At 36.3% G+C, this 19,079-nt stretch overlaps 2 protein-coding genes across 4 annotated transcripts in view; one reads left to right on the forward strand and one right to left on the reverse strand.

Annotated features, from left to right (window-relative positions):
• Positions 1-3,337: 3,337 nt before the first annotated feature.
• On the reverse strand, positions 3,338-6,018 carry LOC119083531. The gene is made up of 3 exons (XM_037193251.1): positions 5,771-6,018; positions 4,563-5,705; positions 3,338-3,526 (listed from the first exon to the last, which is right to left on the reverse strand). The coding sequence occupies exons 1-3, from the start codon at positions 5,876-5,878 to the stop codon at positions 3,461-3,463; spliced, it is 1,317 nt and encodes a 438-aa protein (XP_037049146.1). The 5' UTR covers positions 5,879-6,018; the 3' UTR covers positions 3,338-3,460.
• A 2,420-nt stretch (positions 6,019-8,438) lies between these two features.
• LOC119083476 overlaps positions 8,439-19,079 on the forward strand; it is a 36,293-nt gene continuing 25,652 nt past the window's right edge. Inside the window, exons 1-2 of one of the 3 annotated variants that reach the window (XM_037193195.1) lie at positions 8,439-8,578; positions 10,671-11,119. The gene's annotated coding sequence lies outside the window, so the exon portion shown is untranslated. Of the gene's footprint in view, positions 8,888-10,670; positions 11,120-19,079 lie in introns of all 3 variants that reach the window. The other 2 variants (XM_037193196.1, XM_037193197.1) reach the window with 2 other exon arrangements.

A 19,079-nucleotide genomic window follows, 5' to 3' on the forward strand; every position in this document is an offset into this window, starting at 1 on the left:
AATGGGGGTGCTAGGTCCACTTATGCTCTCACACGTATATTGGGATTTTCCGTGAATAGACTGACTTTGTGTAAAGGCCCTTAACCGACTCCAAATAAAAGTCTGTAGAAGTCTGTGAAATAATGATTGAATGAAATGACAACGATAATCAAAAGTTTTGCGATTTTAGCGTCCGAAGTACGGATGGCCACCGACCGGAACAACTGCAAGAGCTTCGCCGAGAAATAGTAGGCAAAGTACAAACTTATGGCGGTTGAACATTGTCACTGTACTTAGTATCTAGACAACAATTTGTTGAACAGCTAACATACAATAATCACACAAGCACCTAACGTCTCATATATTTATGTCGTTCTGGGAGGTCAGCCGGTCAGCCAGTAAAAGTTAATGTATGTTACAATTTAATAAATTTTGCTTTTAATAACACATACAGTCTATTAACGGTATCATACTACAGAGACATCGATCGCGTGTTACCTACCCATTCTTCAACAGTGATCTGGACATCGCATAGCTGTCGAAATTCGTTTTTATAACAAATTTGCATTTGTGTGGTCGCAAATAATAGAATCAAATGAAATTCGTCAGAGCAAATGCTTTATGCAGAGAATTGATAAGCGACGGCTCGCTAGACTATTCTAACTTTTAAACGTCAGAGTTAACAGCGCATTCTATCTCTTTTTGCAGCGACGGGAACCGGAATTCATGTGAAAATCTCCTGACTTTGATTGCAGCATTCCTCGCAAATGAATCCGGCATCCTGTACAGACACCTACAATAATCTGACAATTTTCTGTTAATGAACAGGAACTTCGCCTTTTTAACTAAAATTGAAATTTTCAGCAGTTCATAAATTACCACCTCAAAAATGCATGCGAAAAAAATTAAAATGGCAGAAACTACGCCATCTATCGACAATTCGTCATATTTGAGGTTCCAATCCAATAAGCTCATCGATTTCACATCAGATAGCTATAAAGCATCTTTCTGGTCTTTTTAACGTTGCGCTTTAGCAACGAACTAAACGAACAACGATGAAGACCAACCTATTACCACCTACAGCACGAGGCTAATAGGTTAATAATGCCTACAAACTGAAATAGCTTAAAGCTGAAATGCCTACAAACTGAAGCAGCGTAAAGCTGAAAAGCCTGCAAATTCAAATAACTAAACGCTGAAATGCCTACGAATTTAGCTAAATAACTGAAATGCCTACAAATTCAAATAACTAAACGCTGAAATGCCTACGAATTTAGCTAAATAACTGAAATGCCTCATAAGTTTAACTAAACAACTGAAATTCGTTCGGGATTTCAGCCAACGAATCGTCAAAGCTTGATTGCAAGAACGAACAGAGCTTTTATGCTCTCCCCTTACCCACGGTTCACGTTAAGTGATTGAATCAATGAAAGAGACGCTGTTTCGACCTCCGAATACGATGGTGGTCACAGGACAGTATAGAACTGTCCATCATCAGTTGCTTCCATCGTATTCGTTCACAAGACAGCGTAAATTTTCGATTGAACAAGTTTTGAAAATTTACATAGAAAAATTGCCATTTTCGATGGAATGTTCGGATACTAATGGATGGCTACTTTGAAAACCCAACATGTAGCAAAAAACATGAGCGAAAATTCACCACATTTGAACAACAAAAAAAACACAAAGTCAGCGACATCGTACTCACGATTACACAATTTCAACCAAATTCTTTCCCAATGAATCACCAAATTGATCTCCTGGCTCGTATACGCACATTTAAACACGAAAACCACGCCAGAATCCATGAAACACCAAGGAAATTCAACGAATTTCAGTCAACAAAACGAAAACACCACACCGAACGAATCAGCCTAAAGACAACATCCGATTGCAGGTAACTCCGATTTCGTTATTTAACTGCCATACAAGCGTCCAAGTGGTTTCGTAGCTGCCTACCATCCAAATTCTCCATCGAGTCATAACGTCCGTAAAGACTCGTGAAATGGTCAACATCAGTGTAAGTTTAGTCGGTAATACACGTTACAAGTTTTACATCGCATTCACATCAGATAAAGCATCTTTCTGGTCTTTTTAACGTTGCGCTTTAGCCTACACCAATCTAGTAAACATCTAGAATCCAAGGCACCAATTATTTACTCTGTGTTATCCTCAGGGAGATTTCTAACGATTATAGGTATTAAGCCAACCTTTCAGATTTTGGACTAATCATCAAAAAATATTCATTTTTGACGGAGATATTTCGCTATAAGGTTTTGCACCAAAACTTACCGTTTACCGCGTTAAAACACGCAATAACAAAAACGTTTAGTTCGGTAAGTTTCTGGCAGAACACTTTTCTTCGACATAAGAACCCAGACTAGAAAGTCCTTTTTACTTGGATTAGCTGTAGTTGCGCGAAGCGTGAACCACCTTTTCGAAAATCAAAAAAATCTGGAGGGTCAGATCAGGATCAGTTTCAAAAGTCGTAAGAGGTATTCGATTGAAGAGTCTTTCCAAAGACCTTAGGCCGAAGTATGTTCATTGTGTAAGTTTTTCTACATTATCATCTACTTAAATTGTGCATGAATCTTCAGACGTTTCTCCTCTTGTATGTCATGCGGAGTTTGCTGGTGTCTGATATCGCCTATTCATCATCCATATTCGTGGGCACAAGTACTACTTGAAAAAATTGTTGCTAGAGACAAGTAGCTTGTCACAGGGTTCAAGGTGTTTTGAGACATAAAAACTTTCTATTTTACCTTAACGGTTTATATAAGAGTAGAGTTTACATTGGATGCTCCGAAAGTAATGCCTTACATGAAGTAACAGTTTTGTGATAAAAGCAAACTCACAAATGTGTTATTGAGCAACAAGCTTCGGTAACGGTCCTTTCGGCAAGTGTAGAGTTTATACATCCGAGCCGAAGGCGAAGGCAACCCTTGTCAAAAATGCAGGTCTAAGTTTGCGAGTATCATGAGGCTTTTTCCGAAGTAATGAAGTACGTAGCAGCATCCAATTTATTCTGGTTTACTAACTGCTCCAGGCGAAATTTGATTTCCACATAGGAAAAAGAAAATGATGATCCAAAAATAGTCCACATGTAATGGATCATTTTAGCTGAAGCACTCGGTTAATTTTACTCATATGGATACGAGATAAGATATTCGCTTGTATACCTGCTATTTCTGCTTGTCTTTCACTCCATGGTCTGTTCGATGATAGGGTCGATTGTATACCTTACATCATCCGTAAAATCTCCTCCTGTACTTTTTCCATGCCTTCACTCCCTCCCCAGTATATGAGAGGAAATCATTTATGAATATTGTCCACATAATAAGTTAGTTAAAACCACAAATTGTGCGAACGTAAATACGTTATATTGTCAAACACATGATGTCGCAAATGTTGATATTTGGCTAACATTTTTAATCAATTGAAATGCAATATGTTCTTGTAAAATCACCACTGTTAAATCCTGTTAATCACGGTATATTTTACCGACTTCTATGTAGAGGTATTCCGAAACGGTTGGATCGTTCAGCGCCTGAAAAAGAGATAGGAGTTTTCTACAGGTTATAATCAAGATGGAAGTTTGTTTGCTTCACAATCACAAAATGCAAGTACTGCGGTGGCATTATAAGAACATGTAATTACAGCTAACGGGGAGGTGCGGGAAAAGAAGGAAAAGTATGCAGTTTTGCTTGCTTTCTCGCCAATAGCTATTGTTGTATGTACAACCCCGATTTTCTTAAAACTTTAATTTTTTGTTTTGCCTCTTCACTACCTTTCATTTGACATATCGCACTTCATTGTTGAGCGAAACCATCCAGAGATATGGTTAAAAAACTAGTGAAAAACAGACAAAACAAAAGCACTGTCCTGGAAACTTGAAACTACAAACTTCCGTCGCTATTTTGGAGCACTTCCCATTGAGTCGCGACAACGTTTATACGCTAGAAAGTTAGATGGGCACACAAAACAGAGGTAAGCAACGAAAAGCTCATAATTTTTTTGTTGACACTTGACATATTTGCCTGGTTTCCGTCACAAAGCAGCAGGAAACGGGAAAATACGGGGACTGTTTTGAGACCCCAAACGTTCTAACGTATATACGTTGTCGCTACTCAACTAGAAGTGCTCCAAAGCAGCGACTGAAGTTTGGAGTCAAGTTCCCGGAACAGTGTCTTTGTTTTGCCTGTTTTTCACTAAGTCTTTCATGCATATCTCTGGATGTTTTCGCTCAAAATGGTGTATGATATTTCAAATGATGAAAAAAAAAATTGAGAAAATCCGGTTTGTACATACTATTGACAAGAAAGCAAGCAAAGCTGCATATTTTTCTACTTTTTCTAGTTTCCCGCACCTCCCCGGAAAGCTTTGGAAACCTCAGAACAATTGGATCTTACCTCTCTCATAGAGCAGGACCTAATTTTTAGGAATTATAATTGGGAAAATTCTGAAAGATTTTGAAAAAGTTCAGAAATTTATTTTTATCCCGAATCAGAACCAAATTTCCTAAAAATAGATCCCGCTCTATCAGAGAGCCTCTCAAAAAAGTAGTTCTTATCATTAGAACATACCTTCATAATATCGCTGTACGTCGACTCCTGTACAATTGTGATGTACTCTGGGTCCTTGAATTGATGTTTGTAGTCGTCGTTGTTCTCAGAATCATCATCGTCATCATCATCCAGTTCGTCGTCACCTCCACCGAATTGAAGGGGATAGGTGACATGCTGGTGTCGAATCGTCTGAATCCGATCGAAAATCAAACTAAGCGGAAAATTGGTTCCATGTGCTTTGACGTGATTGGCCATTTGGACGAGTCGATCCTTCGATATGTCCGAATTGAACGAACAGTTCTCAAAGCAGATCTTTTTCAAATTCTTATTGTACAGACTTCGGAGATTCATTTTGAACAACAAGCACTGGATGTAAATGGTCTCCAAATTTGGCATGGCGGCTACGATTGATGTGAAATCGGGAACCGATCGCTTGGTGGAGAAACCTCTCATAATCAGCAGCGTCGCGTTCGGCCATGACATTTTACCGCTTCCATTAAACGGTACATTTTGGTCATAGACAGAGCGCTGGATGCAGACAGTCTTTATGAGTCGTACAATTGGGTCCAATGCACACAGCCATTCCGTTTTATAAAAGCTCACATCGACAGAGAGCTTATTTTCGTCTGAACCAACAAAGTCGACAGCAACTGAAGGCCAATGCAAGCAATCAGAACTTTTACGGATTTTGATGTGAAACGTTTTGGGATCAATGCACTGCACAAGACGACCAACTGTTACCAAATTGTCCACAACGTTGACTTTGCTTAGCGCCACCGTTTTCAATTTCAATTTGTTTGAGAAAACACGATCACGAAGCAGCTGGAACATTCTTTTGCACACAACTGATAGGGTGGCAAGGCTGGTAATGTCACAGTGTCCAAATATAGCGAGTAGACAGTCATCGGGAAGATTGTAAAATGGCGACATTGACAAATCAATCGGATTATCGGGTTGTTGGTGAACATCTGCCGGTTGAATTTGTTTCATGTCGTGATGTGGATTTTCCTTGCTATCTATCAATGCCAAGTATGTCATGCGACTGTCCTTGAAAGTCACATGGGCGAATTGCGTTTTGCTGGAATTGTCTCTGAACGTTTCTATCTTTTCGATGTCACCGTAGATTGTGAAAGATTTCTTCACTCGATCGATGGTAATGGGCTGCAGAAATTCGTCTTGTTTTAGATTTTATTTAAAACTTTGCGTGCATAGGACTCGTTACGTACCTCGTTGTACACAACACGCAATTTTCTCGCAATGACAAAGTCCAGCTTGTTCCATTCACTGTTATCGTTGACCAGTTTGTACTCCTTATTATTCCAGATCAAAGGCATTTTCGTTAGTTTGATTTTACATTCGGCCAGTAGTTTCCATTGAATCCTCCATTAAATCACAGTCGAAACCGTGTGTTCACATGTTCAGCACAACCAATCGTTGCCAAAGCTATTACACAACTCTGAAGAAGTATAGAAGAATGAAGAAAAGTCATGCGGCATCCAGTATTAAGCTGCGTACACACTAGGGTGGTTGAAATTTGTATGAAAAAATTTGTTTACCGATTTTTTTGGATTTTTTAAAGGCCATGACCAGAAACTAAGATTGACACAAAAGATGCAAAATCGACCGCTTTTTGAGCTAGCGCAAAATCAAAATGTGAAAAAGGCGCCAGTAGGCTTCTCAAAATTGGAGTTAAATTGAATTTCTTAAATTCTTGAATGGTCTTTATCTCCTGTAATGTCATAATATTCACAATTTGAGTGTCACTTTTAGAATCAAAATGGGCTACATTTAAACACGTCATTCACAGACCGTACGTTTATTAACTGAAAATTTCGATAAATGGTCATTTGCGCACGGCTAACTTCGATAATTTCACGTTTATTCACAGAAAACTTCGATAATTTCTCATTTATTCACTGAAAATTGACAAATTCTTGACAGTATACTAGATGTGTGTTTTATTTGTGGGGAATATGAATGAGTGACGGCGTCATGGCATGTTTATGTTTCAGTTTGATTTTTTAAATTTGGTTGTTATGGTGATTATGACATTACAGGAGATAAAACCTCGTTCCTAACACGGTAGTAAATGGGGATTTGCGCACACGATGTGTTGCCGAACTCGCTTCGCTCGTATCGGCACATCTCACATCTAGTGCGCAAAACAATCCCATTTACTACCTTATTATGAAAATAGCTATAATTCATTCACTATAGTCCAAAGTATGCAATAAAAATCAAAAACACACTTGTCGAAGGGTAAGGGTTGCTGAATTAATTCATAAGCTCAGTCAATGCACTTCGAGCATGAGTGGTACTATGTGAATAGAGTACTGAAACTTGACAGTATGTCACTCAACTGTGAAACACTGTAAAAAGTTTAATGGCAGCTGCCAACTATTTTGTATTTTGTATGCAAATTTGTTCCAATTTTTTTACTGTGCAACAAATCATTCGATACACTGTTGAGTTTCAGTACTCTATTCAAAGCACCACTCATGCATGGTCTCGCCTCAAAATATAGAAGATTACATTTACTGCTGCGAAAGTGATTCACAAGTGTTCTTTTTCAGCTGTCCTTTGGACAAGCGTAGAGTTTGTATATCCGAGCCGAAGGCGATTGATTGTCGAAAATGTACGAGTGAGTATCACAAGGTTGTTTCCGAACTATAATGAATTTCGTAGCAGCGTCCAAGTATTCTGGTTTATTGACAACGTCATGCGAAAGTTGATTATCACAAATAAAATGAAAATGAAACGAAAATATTCCACCAAGTAATGGATAGTTCTCGCGGGGGGCAAACTGATATGTAATGGTCAACTTTCGCATGGTGTAGGCTATAAAACCTTTATATTAGTAAAGTAAGGTCAACGTCAACAGAACGGTTGCACTAATGAGTGAAAGCTTCTATTATTACCTTTGTGTACTGTAAATATATGTACAATTTAAACTTATTTAATGATTCCTATAGTCTACAGTCGGCAACTTTCAAATACGCGACGCATTTTGTTGCAGCTGTTAAATGCATCGGAGAATCTGGTACACGGTTTTAAAACAATGCACTTTTAAGCTTTCGAAGGTTTTCAAACTCGCACACGCAAGTTTTATTACTGCAAATGCTTTTTAGCCATGTCATCGATTTAATGGCTCCTTTTACAAAATTTTGGTATCGAAAAATCGTGTGCTAGTTCGCCTTTTACGAAGTTGAAAAATGCGTTGTTTTTTTAACACCGCGTGCCAAATTATCCCACGCCGTTTATCATCTGATCCACTCGCACATGGTAGTGATAAAACCGTATAAGGACGTAAAACTCATTTGTTTGTATGAGTGAATCAGCTGAAAGGAAATGATGCGCTTATTTCAAAGTCGTCGACTATATTACGGTCAAATCCGTTAATGTTTCAGATAGTCCCATGATAAACTAAATTTCCTTCTGAAATCGACAGGACCTTTCTTAGAGAACGAAACTTTATCTCATCTGCTAGTGAACCGAATCTGGAACAATCCAAAACTTGGATTCCAAGTTGCTCTAAGAGCTTTAAAAAGTCTAGTGAATTTCCAGATATTTTGGTTTGAAATTTCGATAGTCACGGACAGGTCATGTGTCGTTTTTTTTAAACCTATACAACGTGGACAACACATAACAATCATTCCAATCTTCCACAGTCAACGATCAACAATTCTCTTATATATTCCAAATGCACATAGATAATTCTCTCTCGGTATTTTTGAGTCAGGTAAAATTCGCGAGTATTGCTCGACCCATTACGAACAGTAAAGAAATGCTCACAAGATCGCGGTTTTCCTGAAGAGAGTAACTAATTTGTAAAAAAAGGTTTTGCTTTTTATTCTTCTTCATCACAAAACCAGTGAAGTCATTTTTCACTCTACTCTTTCAATTCAGTTCGTACCTGTGAATCGAGTCGAGTGGATATATCCGCCAAGAAAGAATACGCACCGATCGAGTGTTATTAACAAAAAAAAAAAAAAAAACAATTTTGTGTGTATAAAATGGCGTCATTGGATACGAGTGTAATGTTTTTCATCAACTTTTCTGATAGTTTTATGTGCTTATGCAATTTAGTACTAAAATGCAATTAAATAAAACGTAATCCATTTGTTTAAAAAGCATTTGAGCGGTGCCCTAAAGCAAATTCGTTTTTTTTTTCGTTTCGTTAAAGAAATGTGTTTTCGTAACATAACATTCGTATAAATAGAAATTCTGCGATTTTTATGATGATTGTTGGAGTGTTTAAGTTCGAGCATTCGCGGATATGTTGCAAATGAAATGCTGAATTAAGCTGAATAATTCGAATCATTTGGTTCGGATTGAAACAGACGGTTTGCATAAATAATTGTTGATATTGAAGTGACGAAACAAAACCATTTTTTTATTCATTATTCGTGGTCAAAGTGGTGGAATCCGACTAGAGATATGTTTACTTGTTGCTTATAGGTTTAATGTTTAGTAAACATTCACCGATCGGTTTTCAGTAATCTGAGAATTTTTTCAAGTAATTTGATCAATTAAAATAACTAAATTTACGGGGACATTCAAATAGTCAAACCAGTTCATAGTCTGCGGATTTACTTTAGCAGTTACTTGTCAGTAATTAGTTGTCAGATCATCATGAGTAATGCTGTTGTCTGCCTGGACGAACATTTTACAAGTCTGTCTTGCGAGGTTTAAATATCCACTCCACTGCTTCTCATTCACTATCTCTTTAAAACAATTTTCGTTGATTTTTCATTCGATTTGACTATGGCTGAGTCACGTCTTGTAGTTGTATCAGTGGCAGAATTTTCGGGTTAAGCTTAGAAAGTGGACCAGAATTATCAGTCTCTTGTCTTGGTAAATTTTATTTTATTTGTTTGGAGACCTAAATAACAGTTTTTTACGGCCAATGACAAGTGCAGTCTTTACCGACGGCTTAACGTGAAGCAAATACTCTCTGAGGATAATTAGGTGCTTATTGATATCTTACCTAAATGTAGGCAAATTCATCGTATTTCGGTTACGTCATACGAGTCATTCAATGTGTTGCAGCCAAATACGCTGCCACTACCCAAATTATGAAGCTTGAGTGAACTTTCGGACGCTACCAATGCTATATAATCGCTAGAAAAATTCCTTGTGGAATTGTCGGACACAAGAATGGACGTTGCAGACGGCTTTCATTTGTTATCGACAACGACAGCAATAATATACGACAAAGTCTGGCTAATGAGGTTTTATATAGAAAAAGCATGTTCAAAACAAATGAAGTAAAAGATTTCTGAAATCAATCTCTAAAAATCTTCGATCAGATGAAGGAATAGATCAGAACCGAAGGCTCGGATCATAATCCAAATTGTCAAAACAAACATTTGGACACAGGTGCATATCATTTTTTATGTGTCGATGCAAAGATAAACCCAACCCTCACCGAGCTGATGCATAATGTTAGTCTTACCGGGACAGGTTAAAAAGCACAATAACTTGGACCAAAATTCCGAAAACTTTTTGAACGTTGAGCTAGTGTAATTAATGGCCTTGCAGCTCTCTAACTAGAAAGAGGTTGCAGGACTCTTTCTTTTCAAACAATATTCTGTCACGAATTTTTCATACAAAAAACACCTGTTTTTGATACAATTTTTGAGTTGAGTCGGTGCTAGACAGCTGTCGTCAAATTTTGTGCGAACGGTCCCTACTACTAGAGACGAAGCATTAGCGTTGAAATTCATGACGAGACCATATAACCATTCTTACTATGGCCGTAAAACTTACTAATTTAGGTGTTGTTCAAATTACGACCTTTTCCAATTAGATCTTTTCTTTGAATGTGGCGAAAGAAGTTTTGTGATCCATCAACAATTGCACGTAAAAATTGTTTCTAAATTTCGAAGGTTGTTTTTGGCGTTTTTGTTGTCGTTGTATTTCGGTTGTTGTAAACTCAATTAACTCTATCTAACACAGCAGCATGTTATCTCTTCGATTATTATTTAAAACCAATTTGACCAAAAACATTTTTTGTTACTTCTACGCCTCCATTCTGTCTCCGGCATATGTATCTTATTCAAAGTACATTATATTCCATCATACTCCATTTGATCCACGTTTTATGAATAAAATACTTAATTTCAGACATAATTTTATGGATTAATTCAAAAGTGAAATGTAATAAGCCAATAATAAATGTACCGCTAAGCAAATAACTCAAGACGAAGCAGAAAAAAAAATTTTAAATCCTACGAGTGAAGATAAAACAAAAAAATAATTTTTTGTTTAAAGACAAATTTAATAGTGCAAAAGTGTGTGACGTTGAAATTCAAATAACGTGCGAGTGTGTGTGTCTGAGTATTATTATACCCACACCCAAAAATTTAATACCATTTCAAAACACCATCAGAACATTTCTTCGGATCAGCAAAATATTTCTTTGTGAAAATAATTTTTTTTATTAATTTTAACGAGCAAACGATCAGTGAATTTAATGTTACATACATAAACAGCATACGGATATCATCATTTCGGAGTTCATTGCATCGTCTGGACCCTTTTCGTTTGATCTTAAACGGATATGTAGACCACAGGTAAAAGAAAAACTGTTGTGATCGATATAAACGATTTCACTTCTTCAATCAGATGAAAGTTTTTTTCTTCTCTTTTTTGTTTATTAAATTTCGCGATAAAAAATCGATAAAACATCATAATTTGATTTCACTCTCAGGTGGGTCAGGTCCCTCGAATGATTAAATTTTTCAATAATTCCAGTCTTAGCTTTCTTACCATTTTTAAATGAGCTGGTGTTCTTAAGGTCACAAAGTTATAGTCAGATGAAAAAGCAATGTCTACCCGTTTAGAAAACAGCAGTCATCTCATGCTTTATTTTACTCAAATTTAATGTAATTTTCTGAAGAAATAAAGAGAGCTATAGTTGAAGGTTCAGCGAGCGATGTTCTACAGTTCTACTCCTAATATGAATCTCTTTTGTCTAATAAAAAGTCGTATGAATTACGGCACTCGCTTCGCTCTGACCAAGGCTGTATACTTTGAGCAGGTCACGCAGACCGAAATTCACCACATCATCAAGACGACGAGAATCATCAGAGTAGGTGAATTTTTGTATGAAATCGGCCATTTTATCATCAACTGTGGTGTGTAATAGGTCCAATTAAAAATCAAATCCTTGTCAACCACTCGAATTAGTGCGGGAAAATAGGAAAACAGGAAAAGTAGAAAAAAATATACAGTATTGCCTGCTTTCTCGCCAATAGTTAATGTTGTAACAGACCCGATTTTCATAAAAATTAAAGATTTTGTTTTGTCTCGCCAATATCTTTCACTGGACATATTGCACTTGATTTTTGAGCGAGAACATCCAGACATATGGCGAGACATATGGTGGAAAAACATTAAAATATCATTTTGGTAAAACATACGTGCGTATTCGAAGGGCACATTTCAATTAAAAACAATTTTTGTGGGCTGCTTCCTGCATGTCAGATCTATGAATTGTATTGATAAAACATTGACCCGGACCCGGTTTTAGAGTAATAATCACAAAATGAATTTGACATGATCCAATTTCTGGTTAAACACGTGTTTTCTGTGAAGCGAATGATCTTTGTCGTTGGATGTCACTTTGTAAAGTGCATAAGATTTTTTCCAGCTCAATGTCTTCGACTACTCACAAATCATATCTACGAATTTCCATAAGAAAATATTGGTCCTACCCGTCCTACCCCATTCTTGAAGTGAGAAAAATTAATTTAGGGTTGACAGTAAGTTACCATAGAAAACGCTAACGTTCCATATTTTCAAAAAAAATCACAGTGAACTCAACGTTACGGATATTTTAAGTGATTTTCTGCCATAAGACCCTGACTTTCAGTCAATGGAACAATTTCATTTCGTAAGAAAAGCCAATCATCGAATTGTTGATTTACAATTTAGAATCATAAATATTCGCTCTACAGAGCCATAACTTTCTCAGAAAATGCATTATCTATCGATATGATCAACTTTCCGATTTACCTGTGTTACCAGAATGTATTTATTGCAAAATTCCTCTACGTAATATTTTCGCACAAAGAATTCTTGTTATTATAATTAGATCTCGCATATCTTATCGTCGAAGTAAATTCTTCTCCCATTTTTTTCCCTTCAACATCCAACAATATTGAATTTCATAAAATGAAGAAAAAAATAATAAAAAATAATTCTTCCGCATCTCAAGCGCATAGTATCGATGGATAAATTATAATTTGAATAAATCTCACAGTATAATATGGCTCTGTCTGGGTGTACTATGAACTTGTTTGAAAAGGATGCGTGTAAATAGTGCTGTTGTATAGTTATGGGCCCGTTGAATATATTAATAATTTCCACTTAGCATATTTTGCGTAAGTTATGCTTTCTGCATCAATGCTTGTCAGCCGTGTAACTGAGTTTCAATTAATTTACGGTTTATCATAGTTTGACTGCCGGCAGTTTTCATCGATAGCGATTTTTGATTTGCTTGTCGATGAATTATTAGCAACACCTACACACGACAGGATAGTAACGAGGATTTTTGTAAGAAGGGAGATTCGGTTTGTTTTAACAACGGAATTCCTTCCTTTCAAAATCAATACATTTGCGTACAAATGGAGGATGGAGATCTTTAAACTTTCATTTAGTCTTTAAAGGAGGCTTTTTCTCACATCCATGGGGAACGCTACGAGTAGTTGATCAATTTAAACCAATGTGTAAAGTGATAACTACTCAAATCTGCTGTTTGCATACCAGTACACAGACAGTAATTTTGTAGTCGATACTTGGCCCAAGCCCCACTGAAATCTCTACAGTATATGAATGGTCTACGGAAACTCCATTGTAACGGGATGACACCTCAGATGAATACAGTCGAGGACTCTGAAATAAGTTATTCATTTAGTTTCAGTTGTTTTTCAGCTGGTCCACTCATCAAAAAAAAAGACTTCTTCTATGTCTTTACCATAACCACGTGCAGTAGGATTTTGTTTAGTTCAGGATTGATGTGTCTTTACAATTAAATCATGCTGAACTCGCTTCGCTCATATCTAGTCCACAAAGGCAACACCATTAAGACACTGAACAGGAAAATAGCTGTTGTATGAGTATGTACGAAAAACAGCTAAAACGAATTGAATAGGTTTGTTCCAAGGCCAAACGAATTGTCAAATTTCATGCTATACAGTTAGAGGCAGTGAAATTTCAGCATGAATTTGCTTCAGCTGACCCACACAAACAATCAAAACTGGTTTTACTGTTCTAGCATTAAGTGTTCATTCCACTCAACAAAAAGTACTCTGTGAGAGAGCAAGCTGTCAAATAAACAAAGGAAAAATTGAAAAAATTCTTTTTGTATCTCACACGGAGTACTTTTTTGGTAAGAGGAAACTAAGCATTACCACGCGCGTGCGAGTTCTAGCAGCTTCAACCGTATAAACCGTTTTGATCGTATGTGTGGATCAGCTGAAAAACAGCTGAAGTAAATTCATGCTGAAGTTTCACTGACTCTGACTGTAAAGGAACAACCTTATCAACATTTTTATACAAAATCGGGAGGATGAAAGCGTTTCCGTTCGTATTGTCAAAGTTTACAGTTATTTGGAACAGACCAATAACTTATTGCAGAGACACCGACTCTAATTTCAAATTTTTGATTATTTTTGATACTCTACCTCATCGTACATAGACGATGGAACGCTTAATAATATTCAAACTCACAGCTACGTCCGGTCCTACCATGTCCATTGCACAGCGTTCTGTTCGATCCATAATAGATTCAACTCTAATCATAGATTGTCTTTAAAAAAAATCACAAAAAACGCACAAATCGTTAACACATCACCCATAATTAGTAAATGGCATTTTGCGGCGTGTTGTATAGTGTAACACACATTCTACAGAAACTCATTCGCCGTGTGTATACAGATTGATCTGCAATCATCATTCAGTTCAGAAATATTTCGCTTGTTATGGATATGTCTGTCACATAAAATGATTAATTCTCTTCTGATATATAAATTACTCCGGCGCAACTTAAATGATTTCAAATTCAACTAGCTGAAATTGGTCACAACATATCATAAATCAAGTTCAGGTCTGAACACACAAAACACACTCGTGTACGCACACACAGCACAACGCTCATTGTGACTGTAACCTAGTCTCATTAATTTTCCCATAAATAATAGTAATAAATATTGAATTACATGGACTTTTTGTACATAATATACCTGATGCTCACACTAAACGCTTTCATATAATGAAGAGAAGATCACAAGGTACTACATTATGATGAACGAATGCATTTTTTTGTGTTTTATATATGCTTGCGTACGAAACAATTAATCGGTTAGGGGTATACCTACACGTATAGTTTACCATTTTCTTGATGAACATAACTGAAAACACAAGCCATTCATGTTCAAAAGACACTCTCAATGGTCTCCATTTTTATTATGTCAACCATTGTTCTTTGGTACAGAAGACTGCAGGTGAATGATGCTAATAAAATAGTGAGATTATGATCTATTGTTTTACATTTTTGTTTTTGTTTAAGTGAATACCTCGGCATTCATATTCCCATACTCAATTGACTGGTGGTCCTGAATAAAATCAGAAATTATTTGGAGTTGAGGTTGAAAATTTCGATCCAATTTTGTAGTAAAGATGAAAATTCGTTATTGTCGTAGCTTTATTGTTACATGTTCCTTTTATTGAAAGGATGACTACTGTCGACAACAGACGATCTGGCAACCAGTCAGATCTATAGAATGTGGAATTTTGAGCGGAGAACAAACATTTTAATTCGGGCTTGTTGCTCGTTGAACGTTCGTATTTCATGGCTGCCAAAAGGCGCATCGGGCGAATTGGCTGAAAAATGCTAAGAGGCGCCTAAATAAACTTTTTTGGTCTGAGGAGCGCCAAAAAGCAAAAGGCGATTGGCGCCCGATCGCCCAGTATAGAGCCACAGTGACTAGGCTCTTGAAGTAGTTGTAAAAAAGCGGCGTCTGGCAACACTGCACAAGGCTACATTGTAGGCTAAATTTAGTGTTTATTTGCCACTATTTTAGCTTTTTAGCCCAAATACAAAGCACTCTCAAGCACCGAAGCTGACCTTCAGTGCTTGACAGTGCTATGCCAAATCCTGAAGTAGTTGTAAAAGTAGCTGTGAAAAAAAAAACGAAGTCTAACAACACTGCCGCCAGCCAATGCTAGATTACAGGCTTACTAGGTCTTTATGCAACTAATTTTTCAAATAATTCAGGATTCAGGAAGCTGAAGTAGTGGTAAAATCAGCAAAAGTAGTCGCAAAACAATCTTTTTGTCAATACTTTTGCTGAAGTAGTGGCAAAAACAGGCCCGTAACCAGCCCCAAGCCCCTAAACATTTTAGAGTAGGCTCAGCGCCCTAAAAAATATTTTAGTAAAAACGAAGTAAAAGATTGTGAATTTTCAGTGTAGAGTTTCTACTCATATTACGATCATTATATAAAGTGTAAACACTGCCATGGAACGCAGACAAGTTAATTAGCTATTCTTCTGAATTTTACACGCTTGTAAGTTGCACTTAAATATTGCTTCGACTCTCAACTATTGACTACGTACAATCCAATTTTTATTTTTCGCTAGACAACACACCATTTAGATATCAATTCGTTGAGCGATTTTTAATTATTGTTCTTTGGATTGAGGAAATTTCTAGTTAACATTTTAGAAGAGAAATTATTACTGTTATTGTAAGCCTCAATGTGTCAAGTCTAAGGCATCAATCCGATAACATGTGAGATAAAATAAACGAGTTCTTCGATTGTAATGTTTCCCGCAATTAAATGATTAAACTTTTCTCGAAGACTTTGTTGTAATACCAATAGTATGTACGACTGTAACACAAGCTGCTACACATTGCACCGTCAATACGAGAAAGTTACACAAATTCAAGAATCAAATTTGAATTGCGCTTTAATTTAAGAGGAATTATTTCCCTCAAACAAAGACACAATGAGTTTTATTGATAGAAATTCATTTGTGTTATTAATCTTTCCCAAACTTATATCTGCAGTATGTACATACAGACACTGAACGAAGAAAAACGTATGGAATTTTAGAAAACACCCATTGTTTGGCATATAAAGCCATTCAAAATACAATGAATGAAGGTAAAGAAAACCCATGAAATTTGTAACGAAATTAACAACTGTTGTTAAATAAAAACTAACAACAATAAACGCTTCATAAATTATTCATATCAGCAATGAATCCGAAAATAGACTGAATTTTAAACTGCTGATTTATGCATTAAAAATGTTGTTGTGATAGTCCAGCTTTTCGTAAACTATTGGCTCGTTAGGCACTAACGAAAGTGTGGTCTCGTTGTTATGCGATACACAACCTTACCTTGTGCCTGTTACAGTTAATTCAAACATTTCGTGAAAAATGTATCGTATAGAGCACCAGTTCAGTTTACATCTTGTATCACGTCTTTACTGAGTTAGACCTTTAGAATTAGTTTTATTTTATGTATAAATCTATGCAGCCAAGCCACTTCAATTTACTACTATGTACAACTAAAACATAACCGAATATTGCAACTGTCGTTCACTTCATGACTAACCTGCACCCACTGAACCGATACTTTATACTCCTGATTCCAATCTATATGATAGATTTTCCCATCTGATAGAAGTATTAGACGTTTAGGGATGTTTCAGTGTAACTCTAGCGTCTAGCTTCACATAACAATGCAAAATAGACCTAATTCAAATTTTTCTTTTGTTCTCCCATTAAGTTTGACAGTATAACAAAAGAAAAATCAAAATTAGGTCGCGTTGCTATGTGTAGCTGCAAAAATATGTTGATTGTCGTTTTCCTCTATTTTCGATCCATCAAATGTAAGCAAAAACTAGAAATCATTTAAGCCACAGTAGTGATTGAAAAGAGTAAACTCAGTTCTATGCTTGTCTGGTTCCTCTCAAGGCGTATCAAATTGTTGACTAGGCATCTAAATCGACAACCACCACGAAAGTGAGTGTCAACCTCAAGTTAGTGTACTTAAATAGCCTCAATACAAACAAAACACTCTTTAAGTGTACTATTTATAGCAAAATATACGTTACAACAAGTGAAGTAAAAGATTTTGTCTAAACCAACAAGGGAAGTAACGAAATTGTATTGTGGCATGCTTGCCGTTTGTAGAAGATCATGGTTAGTAGTTAATAAATATTCTCAATACGAACAACACACACTCTACGGATAATAGCCCGCTATTACCGTAGAGTGTGTTGTTTGTATTGAGGCTATTTAGTAGTTAAGGTTTATACCAGATTAGATGACTCACTGAGCTTGAGTTCTTCGATATTTTCGATTTACTCTAACTATAGAGGCAGTGGGGTGACCGGTCGAATAATTCAAGTTTTCAAAGATTGGGGAGTTCTTATTTCGTATCTTACTATGAGATAGAAATTCCTAACATTACAATACAATGTTAAAGTTAGAAGATCAGTACCGTGTACGGGTGAGGAGAAGTACCACGAAAAGTAGTTACGGATGTTTTACAATTACTAGTAGATTACATTGGATGCTGCGAAAGTAGCTCATTACACGCCGTAACACTTTTGTGATAAAATCAAACTCACAAGTGAGTTTTTGAGCAAAAAGCTTCGATGACTGTCATTTCGACCAGTGTAGAGACTGTCATTTCGACCAGTGTAGAGTGAACTATACTGGTCGAAATGACAGTCACCGAAGCAAGTTGCTCAAAAACGCACTTGTGAGTTTGATTTGAAGATAAGAAAATTGTTTCCGAAGTATTAAAGTACGTAGCAACATCCAACGTATTATGGTTTGCTACCTTCCCCATGCAAAGGTTGATTTAGACATAGGAAAATGAGAAAATGAAGGCGGAGGTGCGAGAAAACCGAAAAGTAGGAAGATATGCAGTTTAGCTTGCTTTATCGGCACTAGCTACTGATCGACTAACCAAATTTTCTTAAAAATTAAATGTTTTGCTTCGTTTCGTCGATACATGATTTGACATATCTTATCTAATGTTTTCGCTTAAAAATGGTGTGCGATATGTATCAAATGAAAAGTATTTACAAAACGAAACAAAAACCTTAATTTTTAGGAAATTCTTGTTTTACAACAGTAGCTATTTTGGCGAGAAATCAAGCAGAACTATATATTTTCCAGTTTTCCCACACCTCACTGAAAATAGTCGGCATGAAATGGACAATTTTCTCAGTCGGCAAATTACTACGTAATGATCAACTTTTGCTTCAGTCAGGTAATAAAGTATTAAATCTAATCCTAAACCCAGAATAATCACACAGTTGACTTCAATGTCCAAAAAATTGGTTATAATTTTTGAAGGTGTCGCTCATATTCATAGCACACAAATTAGGTAAAATTAAAGCAATCACCCGATCGACATAATAATTAAGTAATCACATTCAAAATATTTACTTAATTAGCATGACTCAACTCATACATCGGTTAGAGAGTGAGAAAAAAAAACTTTTTT

The sequence above is a fragment of the Bradysia coprophila genome, unplaced genomic scaffold (assembly GCF_014529535.1).
Source record: "Bradysia coprophila strain Holo2 unplaced genomic scaffold, BU_Bcop_v1 contig_687, whole genome shotgun sequence".
Taxonomy (NCBI): Eukaryota; Metazoa; Arthropoda; class Insecta; order Diptera; family Sciaridae; genus Bradysia; species Bradysia coprophila.

Coding starts and splice junctions, on each gene's coding strand:
- LOC119083531 (XM_037193251.1), bottom strand. CDS start 5,878: ATGCCTTTGATCTGGAATAATAAGGAGTACAAACTGGTCAACGATAAC. Junction 5,706..5,770: donor TGCGTGTTGTGTACAACGAG/GTACGTAACGAG, acceptor GAATTTCTGCAG/CCCATTACCATCGATCGAGT. Junction 3,527..4,562: donor CGTACAGCGATATTATGAAG/GTATGTTCTAAT, acceptor TCTCTTTTTCAG/GCGCTGAACGATCCAACCGT.